At 35.5% G+C, this 9,812-nt stretch overlaps 1 protein-coding gene across 1 annotated transcript; it reads left to right on the top strand.

Moving 5' to 3' along the window:
• Positions 1-7,750: 7,750 nt before the first annotated feature.
• On the top strand, positions 7,751-9,446 carry LOC110603419 (flotillin-like protein 4). The gene is made up of 2 exons (XM_021741143.2): positions 7,751-8,752; positions 8,849-9,446. Exons 1-2 carry the CDS (start codon positions 7,826-7,828, stop codon positions 9,356-9,358), a joined length of 1,437 nt encoding a protein of 478 aa, XP_021596835.1. The 5' UTR covers positions 7,751-7,825; the 3' UTR covers positions 9,359-9,446.
• Positions 9,447-9,812: the final 366 nt, after the last annotated feature.

The following is a 9,812-nucleotide window of genomic DNA, read 5'->3' as shown; positions in this document are numbered from 1 at the left end:
CTCAAAGGTCACTATTCGGTTAAGAGTGCATATAGGTTCCTGGTTGATGGCTTTCGACATAGGGAAGGGAGCGAGATATGGAAACGGTTCTGGAAAGCTAAAGTTCCCCCAAAAGTGCTCAATTTCTGCTGGCGGGCTCTAGTTAATGTTGTCCCTTGCCTCTCGTCACTTCAGTCCAAGAGAGTCCCAGTTGATCCTTCATGCCCGCTGTGTCATGTAGCCCCTGAGAATGTCTTGCATATTCTGATTCAGTGCCCTTTTGCCCGCAGCTGCTGGTTAAGCTCGCCGTTGGGTTGGCCTGCGCCTTCTGCATCTTCTTTAAATGAGTGGTTTTCTTTAGCCTTCTCTTCTGCTTCTGTGGAAAATGCCTCCCTTATGCTAATGATCTTATGGGCTTTGTGGCAAAATAGGAACAATGTTGTATGGAAGGGTCAGGGTCAGACTGCGAGTGGTGTGTTCTTCATGGCTCTGAATTTTTTGCAGCAATGGAAAGCAGCCCGGGTCGTGTCCTCAGTAAGCACCATTGTCGACCCGACTCGCCCGATCTGGTCTCCTCCGTCGCACGGTTGGATCAAGGCAAACATTGACGCCTCTTTAAGTTTGCAACGAGGTTCGGTAGGTTTCAGTTGTGTAATCTGAAAGGATGATGGGAGTTTTGTGGCTGCTAGAGCAGGCTCTTTTTATAGCCAGATGGATGCAAAGTGTGCTGAAACTATAGCATTCCGGGAAGCATTGAGCTGGATTAAAGAGTGTGGATGGGATCGAGTTCTTTTCGAATTGGATGCTCAGGTACTTGTGATGTCAGTTAATTATGTTTTGTTAGATGATTTATCGTCTTTTGGCCTTTTGGTTCAAGATTGTAAACTGGTTCTATCTAGTTATGAGGAAGCAAAGTGTGTTTTTGTTCATAGATCTGCGAATGATATCGCTCATATTCTAGCAACATCGGCTCATTCTGAGTCAGGTCAAGGAGTTTGGATTGATATCTCTCCTCCTCACATTGTTTCTTTGTTCTCTTTGAATTAATGAAGTTTTCTTGTTATTTCAAAAAAAAAAATAGATTAATTTTTATATTTTTAAAATTAAATATTTAAATTTATTTATAATTAATTATTTTAAATCTAATTCATATTTATAATTATGTTAGTTAACGGTGAAAATAGAAATAAATATTTTAAATATTTAAAATGTATTCATAAATACTTAAATTTTACTAACTCAATTTTTTTTTTTATTCAATTCAACCAACCGTTTAAATTTAAATTTATTAAATTTATAAACTTTGATTTTCATATAATTGAATCAAACTCAATTGATTTTTATTAATTTAGTTCAGTTATATTTTAATAATCGATTTAATTTAATTTTTAATATTTTTTAAATTTAATTTTTAATTTGATTTTAATTTTGCATGATTTGCTGAAATAATTTAAAATTATAATTTTTTTTATTTATTATAAACATTAATTTAAAATTTAAACTTTTAAAAGTATAATATTTTTAAAAAATTTATAATATATTTAAAAGTTATTTAATATCATTTAAAAATAAATAAAATTAAATATTTTTAAAAAAATTTAAAATTTTTAAATACTAAAATATTTTAATGAATAAAAATTATTTAATAAAAGTGTTGAAATTTAATTGAATATAATAATTTAAATAAAAGTTAATGATAATATAAATGTTCAAAAAAATTAAAATATTTAAATTTTAATAAACAAAAAAAATAAATGAAATCTAATTCTTAATATTTTTAATTTTAGAAATAGAGAATAAAGATATTTTTATATTTTTAAATTTTAAGAAATAAATAAATAAAATTAGAATTTAAACTAACTGTGTATAAAAAACTTTAAATATTTAATTTTAAAAATATAATAATTCATTTATTAATTATATTAAAAATTAAACATTAACGTATAATTTATTCATTTAAAAAATAATAAATATATTTTTATATTTTTAATAATAAAATAACTTTTCATTTAAATATATTAATGTTAGGTTCCGGTCAAAACTTGTAAAGAAAGGAATTAAATTGAGAATAATTTGAGTAATTTTCATTGATGATTCTAGCTGCTATATAAGCTTTTTTAAATAACAGTAAGACTTTAACAACTCAATCCTATATACAGGCCACTAATAGAGATTATTCCTCAAAAATAGTTAAAAATATGCAAGTCAGTTAAGATATCAACTATGACTTGTTCTTACAAAGAATTATTCAAAAAAATAGAAAAAACCAGCAAAAATATTCAGCAGCAGCAATATTCAACTCAAAATAAAATAATTAATCCAAATACTTCCTATTTGGAACAACCATTCGATTAGTCCTCCGAAACTTATCATTACTTCCCCCATTTTCACAAACCTTGTCCTCAAGGTTCGAAGGAGAAAATCTTGCAAACAGAACTTTTGTGTTTTCCCATGTAGCATCGTCAGTGGGCAAGCCCTTCCACTGAACAAGCCTCTCCTCCTCCAAACGCGATCCCTGTTTAACCCATCTGGTATCCAGTAACGCTTGAGGCTCCAAGACAACATTACCATCATCATTGAATTGAGGCAAATCTGTTGATACTGGGGTAGTTGTACCAACATGTTTTTAAAGCAAAGAAATATGAAAAACAGGATGAACTTTGGAGCCTTCAGGTAACTGTAATTGATAAGCAACTTTTCCAAACTTAGCCAAAATCCTGTAAGGCCCATAGTAACGGCACGCCAGCTTCTGGTAAGCTCTCTTGGCAACTGATTGTTGACGATAAGGCTGTAATTTTAGATAAACCCAATCACCAACTTGGAATTCGACATCCTTGCGTTTTGCATCTGTCGTTTGCTTCATTTGGTGAATAGAACGGGAAAGGGTAGTTTTAAGTTGCTGAAGAATTTCATCACGACTTGTTAAAATATGATTTGCCTCATGAACAGGGGATAAACCCGCATCATATCGTGGAATGGATGGTGGAGGCCTGCCATATAATGCTAAGAAAGGGGTCATGCCAATAGAAACATGATATGAAGTGTTATACCAAAATTCAGTCCAAGGGAGAAAAAGCTCCATTTTCGTGGCTGTTGGGAAGCAAAACAGCGCAAATATTGTTCAAGACACCTGTTCACAACCTCCGATTGGCCGTCCGTCTCTGGGTGATAAGAAGAACTCATGGTCAGCTTGGTGCCAGACAATTTAAAGAATTCACGCCAAAAATGACTGACAAAAATAGGATCACGATCACTTATAATGAATTTCAACATCCCATAGAGCTTGACAACACCTTCAACAAATTTCTTAGCAATTGATTTAGCAGTAAAAGGATGCGTTAAGGCTAAAAAATGAGCATATTTGCTTAAACGATCCACAACAACTAGGATTGCATTTTTTTTCACTAGATAATGGTAGACCTTCAATGAAGTCCATTGTTATATCATCCCAAACCTGATGAGGAATTGATAGAGGCTGTAATAAACCGGCCGGTGAAGATGTTGATGATTTGTTCTTTTGACAAATTGAACAAGCAGCAACATAGTTACGAACTGATTTGTTTAAAGAAGGCCAATAAAACTCGGCAGCAATCCGCTTACAAGTCCTCAAAACTTCAGAATGTCCACCGCTTGGGGAGTCATGAAATTCCTGTAAAATCTGAGTAATTAAGTCAGAATCAGGGGGAATGACAACCCGATTCTTGTAAAGAATTAACTCAGCTCTCCACAAATATGGTTTTCCCGGATTACTGGTAGCCAATTTCCCAATTTGAATCATGTAGGGATGTGTAGTAACAGCTGCCCTTAAAGAATCCCATAAAGAGGTCTGTGGACTGAAGAGTGCATTAAGGCTAGGACTCCCTGCAATTCTTGATAGTGCATCGGCGGCAACATTTTCTTTGCCCGGTTTATACCTGATTTCATAATCATAACCAAGCAGCCTAGAGACCCACTTTTGTTGTTCTGGAGTCACAATCTGTTGTTCCAAAAGGTATTTAAGGCTTCTTTGATCAATTTGAATCAAGAACCGCCGGCCGAGTAAGTAAGGTCGCCATGTTCGAATTGCGTGAACAATGGCAAACATTTCTTTAGCATAGGTGGACCAGGTTTGTTTAGAAACTCCTAAGGATTTGCTCATAAAAGCAATGGGTTTATCCTGCTGAGAAAGGACAGCCCCAATGCCTTCATTCGAAGCATCTGTTGTTATGATAAATTCCTCATTAAAGTTGGGCATAGCCAAAGTTGGTGTGGAGGACATTGCTTGCTTTAAATCTGTAAAGGATTGCTCTACTTGTTCTGTCCAAGCAAACCTTCCCTTCTTTAGCAAATCTGTCAAGGGTCGTGCAATCATGCCATAATTTCGAACAAATTTTCTATAGTAACCTGTAAGGCCTAAAAAACCACGTAAATCAAAGACATTAGTAGGTTTTGGCCAATCAATCATTGTTCTAATTTTTCCTTGATCCACTATTACTCCTTCATGAGACACAATATGACCCAAATATTCAATTTGTTGCTGCCCAAATGCACATTTACTGAACTTAATAAAAAATTGGTGTTGTCGCAATATTTCAAAAGCCAATTTGACATGTTCAAGATGCATGGTCCAATTGGGGCTATAAATCAACACATCATCAAAAAATACTAGCACGAATTTGCGTAAATATGGACGGAATATTGAATTCATAAGGGCTTGAAAGGTGGAGGGGGCATTACATAACCCGAAGGGCATGACTAAATACTCATAGTGACCATTATGGGTACGAAAAGCTGTTTTATGAATGTCATCTGGATGAACTCTTACTTGATGAAACCCCGCCCTAAGGTCAAGTTTAGTGAAGTAGGCTGCCCAATTTAATTCATCTATCATATCGTCAACAGTGGGAATCAGAAATCTATCCCTAATAGTTACAGCATTTAGGGCTCTATAATCTGTACAGAATCGCCAAGGCCCATCTTTTTTCTTAACAAGTAAAACAGGAGAAGAAAAAGGACTTGTGCTAGTTCGAATAAGCCCCAATTTTAACATGTCATGAACTTGCTTTTCAATTTCGGCTTTTTGAAAATATGCGTACCTGTAGGGACGAACGTTAACAGGATCTGTCCCTTCCTTTAATAGGATGCGATGATTAATTTCCCTATCCGGAGGCAACTCAGTCGGATGTTGATAAATATCAGAATACTGATGGAGTAATTGTTGCATATCTAGATGAATTCCGTTTGGAAGTACTTCTTGTTGCATTTGGAAGCAGATTGCAAATATAGATCCCCCATGTCTTAACACTTTCTCTACCTTCTTGGTGGAATATGGTTGAATGAGTTGGCTGTTAATTCCTTTAAGAAATTGGAGATGTCCATTCCAATGGAATTTCATAGTTAGGTTTTTCCAATTGCAATTCACATCCCCCAATTGTTGGAGCCACTGGATTCCTAGCACCATATCCAAACCCATTATAGGTAAAGAATATAATGTAATAGTAAAGGGTATACCTTAAACCAGGAGATTCACATCCTCAAACTTTCCACTGCACTGGACCATTGGCGACTTTCACCTTATTTGGCTTAACCGCCGTTGCCAGTAATTTGAGGGATTCTACCATCTTGCCATTGATGAAGTTGTGAGTTGAGCCACTATCAATGAGGACAATCATCTCTGTGGATCCGATTTTGACCAGAACTCTTATGGTTTGTGAGTTAGACCACCCGGTAAGAGCATGGAGGGGTATTTTTGGCTCATCTTCATCCTCATCCTCAGTGCCGCCATCTAACAAAAGCAATTGAGGTTTGGCACACCTATGCCCAGGAGTGAATTTTGCATCACAGTTGAAACAAAGCCCAGCAGCCCTGCGTTTTTGCATCTCTTCCCATGAAAGGCGTTTTACCGGAGTTGCAGTCTTTTCCTTTGTTGGCGATAGCGAGTTGAGTGGGGTAAATGTTCGAATGGCTTTCTTCTGCCTCTGGAGTTGTTCATCTCGCATTAGAGCATAATTAATGGCTTCCTTGAGCGTCTTGGGTGTGAACATTCTAATTCTATCTGATATCTCTGTTTTAAGGCCGCCCATAAAGGTTCCCACTAGGGCTTTCTGGGTCCACCCCTTCACTTTATTCCCCAGCTGTTCAAATTCCCGTTGATAGTCTCGTAGAGGGCCCGTTTGTCGAATTTTGGAAAGGGACTCATCAAAGTCTTCGCATTCGGTTGGTCCAAAATGGGACCATAATTCTTCGTCAAATGTGTCCCAAGATACTTCCTTGCCTTCTTCTTCGTATGAACGCTTGAGCCATCTCCACCATTGATTTGCTTCACCCTGGAGGTGGTAAGAAGCCAAATACACCTTTTCAGAGGTATCTGTTTTTTGGTAATCAAAGAACTGCTCCATTCTAGTCATCTACTCAGTTGGGTCATCGCCTGAAAATTTAGGGAATTCAATCTTTACGAGTTTGGAAGTAAAAATAGGCTTTCCTCCCTCTCTTGAATCCTCTCGGCCAGATTGATTTTGACTTTGATCTCCGACGCTGCTGGATCCGTCTTTGTTAGAGAAAGACATCTCAGAGAACTTTGAAATAGCTGCCTCAATCTATTGTAACTTACTATTAATCCCATGATCTATTTGGCTAACAGAACCTTGTAACTATCCAACAGTGTTTTGAAGCTGTCCAACTGCAGCTTCGAGATTTTCAATACGTTCTTTGTTGGTTGCCATAAGAAAAGAGAAAAGAAAGGAAATAGAGAAGGTTAGTAAGCTCTGATACCACTGTTAGGTCCCAGTCAAAACTTGTAAAGAAAGGAATTAAATTGAGAATAATTTGAGTAATTTTCATTAATGATTCTAGCTGCTATACAAGCTTTCTTAAATAACAGTAGAACTTTAACAACTCAGTCCTATACACAGGCCACTAACAGAGATTATTCCCCAAAAATAGCTAAAAATATGCAAGTGTGTTAAGATATCAACTATGACTTGTTTTTATAAAGAATTATTTAAAAAAATAGAAAAAATCAGTAAAAATATTCAGCCGTAGTAATAGTCAACGCAAAACAAAATAATTAATCCAAATACTTCCTATTTGAAACAACCATTCGATCAGTTCTTCGAAATTTATTAATTAATTATAAAAATATTTAAATATTTAATTTTAAAAATATAAAAATTAATCTATAAATTATATTAAAATTTAAAAATGAAAATGAAATTTATCCATTATTTTTTTAACGACATTGATAAGCTCATTGAAGCTGACTATTTTGTCCATAAACAACTACATTGATAAGCTCATTGAAGTAGTTGACTATTTTGTCCATAAACACCAACAAGTAACTCCAAATAGAAGAGACCGAGGTTGTACGCGTTAATGTTGTTGGCGGTAGCTTCAATTTCTCTTTCGCAGCTTGGAATTTTAGGGCATGGACTAAAATAAAATAACATGGGATCTTATTATTCTCTTTCAATAATAAAAACAAAAATTAATCATTGCAATATTTCAACTCTAATTATTTTTTTCCATCTACCAAAATGTCTTGCACCTTCAATATAAATTCTCGTATTTATGTCAAAATATTTATTTTAATTAAAATCACATTTCTTTAAAAAAATAATTTTTTAAAATTTAATAAAATTTAGTAATTAATTTAATTAAAATATTTTTAAAATATTAAAAAATTTATTAATATTTTTTAATATCATAAAAATATTTTAATATATTTTTTAAAATCTTATATTTCGAGAAATTAAATACTAAATATCTCATTAAACATCCCACTTTATCTTATATATCTTGCACACCAAGAGCTAGTTCATCTTAACTTTTATTTTTCTCCTCTCCTGTCTCTGCTTCTGTAGGAATTAACATGTATAGAGTTGCAAGCCCATCAGAGTTTCTGGTGATCACCGGCGTCGGTATCTCAGATTTAAAGCTAGCAAAGAAAGCATGGGTCCTCCCAGGCCAGTCGTGTACCGTCTTTGATGTCTCGCCTGTCAATTACACTTTTGAAGTCCAAGCCATGAGCGCAGAGAAGCTCCCTTTCGTCCTCCCTGCTGTCTTCACCATTGGTCCTCGTGTAGACGACGAACTCAGCCTTCTAAGATATGCAAAGCTCATCTCTCCACATGACAAGCTTTCTCACCATGTCAAGGAGCTCGTCCAGGGAATCATCGAAGGAGAAACTAGAGTTCTTGCTGCTTCCATGACCATGGAAGAGATCTTCAGAGGAACCAAAGAGTTTAAACAAGAAGTTTTTGAGAAAGTTCAGCTTGAACTTAACCAGTTTGGCTTGTTAATCTACAACGCTAACGTTAAACAGCTTGTTGACGTCCCTGGCCACGAGTACTTCTCCTATCTGGGTCAGAAGACTCAAATGGAAGCTGCAAATCAAGCTAAAGTTGATGTAGCAGAAGCAAAAATGAAAGGAGAGATAGGATCAAAAGAGAGTGAGGGACAAACACTGCAAAACGCAGCAAAAATCGACGCAGAGACGAAGATAATATCAACGCAGAGGCAAGGAGAAGGGAAGAAGGAGGAGATAAAGGTGAAGACTCAGGTTAAGATATATGAGAATCAAAGAGAGGCGGAGGTGGCGGAGGCCAACGCAGAGTTGGCGAAGAAGAGGGCAGTATGGACTATGGAGGCAAAGGTGGCGGAAGTGGAAGCAACAAAAGCAGTTTCACTGAGGGAGGCTGAGCTGCAGAGGGAGGTGGAGCAAATGAATGCTTTGACCATAACTGAGAAGCTAAAAGCAGAGTTCTTGAGCAAGGCTAGTGTGGAGTACGAGACCAAGGTAATTAACTAATTATTAATTAAATCATTATCATAAACAATATGATTAAAAGCAATGAAAAGTGTCTGATACCATATCTGTTTTATGATATAAAAGGTGCAAGAAGCGAACTGGGAGCTCTACAAGAAACAGAAAGCAGCAGAAGCAATCCTTTATGAAAAGGAGAAAGAGGCAGATGCACAAAAGGCAATTGCAGATGCTGCATTTTACGCTCGTCAGCAAGTTGCCGATGGAGAGTTATATGCTAAGCAGAAAGAAGCTGAAGGAATGATGGCTCTAGCCAAAGCACAAGGAGTGTATCTACGAACTCTTCTGGATGCATTGGGGGGCAACTATGCTGCCTTGAGGGATTTCTTGATGATTAATGGTGGAATGTTTCAAGAAATTGCTAAGCTTAATGCTGAGGCTATTCGGGGACTGCAGCCAAAGATCAGCGTTTGGAGTAATGGGAGTGGTGTAGAGATCAATGAAGGAGCTATGAAGGAGGTTGCTGGGGTTTATAGGATGTTGCCTCCTTTGTTTAAGACTGTTCAGGAGCAGACTGGAATGCTACCACCTCCATGGATGGGCACGTTAACCGACTCTAGCCATCCCACTGTCGACTGAATGATGTTTTTTGCATTCGGATATGCTTCTTCTGCTGTTGTAAAAATTATGCTGAACGATTTTGAAAAAATAAATTAATATTGGAATATATCATAAGATTTAATTTTTTATGTTTTTTTTTTCTATATATATTCTCATCGTGTTTTAGTGAATAAAATGATAAAAGAGCGTATTATCTCCTAATAACTTAATTTTCTTTTCTCTAGTAGTGATTACCTCAATAATACTAAAGTTAATTCCATATACTTAGCCCAAATACACTTTTGTACTCATAAATTTTGGCATGCCATCATAAACTTTAAAAGCATAATAAAATACATCTAAACTATTTAAAATACAATTAAGATAAATATATACAATCCTAAGGTAAACTCCTAATATTTTTAGTGAAACATAAATTTTAATTCTCATATTTTTTTTAATTTCTTTATTGAATTTTTAACATTTTTTATCC

Source organism: Manihot esculenta, chromosome 16 (genome assembly GCF_001659605.2).
Source record: "Manihot esculenta cultivar AM560-2 chromosome 16, M.esculenta_v8, whole genome shotgun sequence".
In the NCBI taxonomy this organism is placed as follows: Eukaryota; Viridiplantae; Streptophyta; class Magnoliopsida; order Malpighiales; family Euphorbiaceae; genus Manihot; species Manihot esculenta.
The sequence above is the reverse complement of the archived record's forward strand: the minus strand, read 5'-3'. Positions and strand labels throughout refer to the sequence as shown.

What these genes read in the sequence shown, in the direction of transcription:
- LOC110603419 (XM_021741143.2), top strand. Translation starts at nt 7,826, where the DNA reads ATGTATAGAGTTGCAAGCCCATCAGAGTTTCTGGTGATCACCGGCGTC. An exon ending in GTGTGGAGTACGAGACCAAG is followed by an intron (nt 8,753 to 8,848) that starts GTAATTAACTAA and finishes ATGATATAAAAG; the next exon opens with GTGCAAGAAGCGAACTGGGA.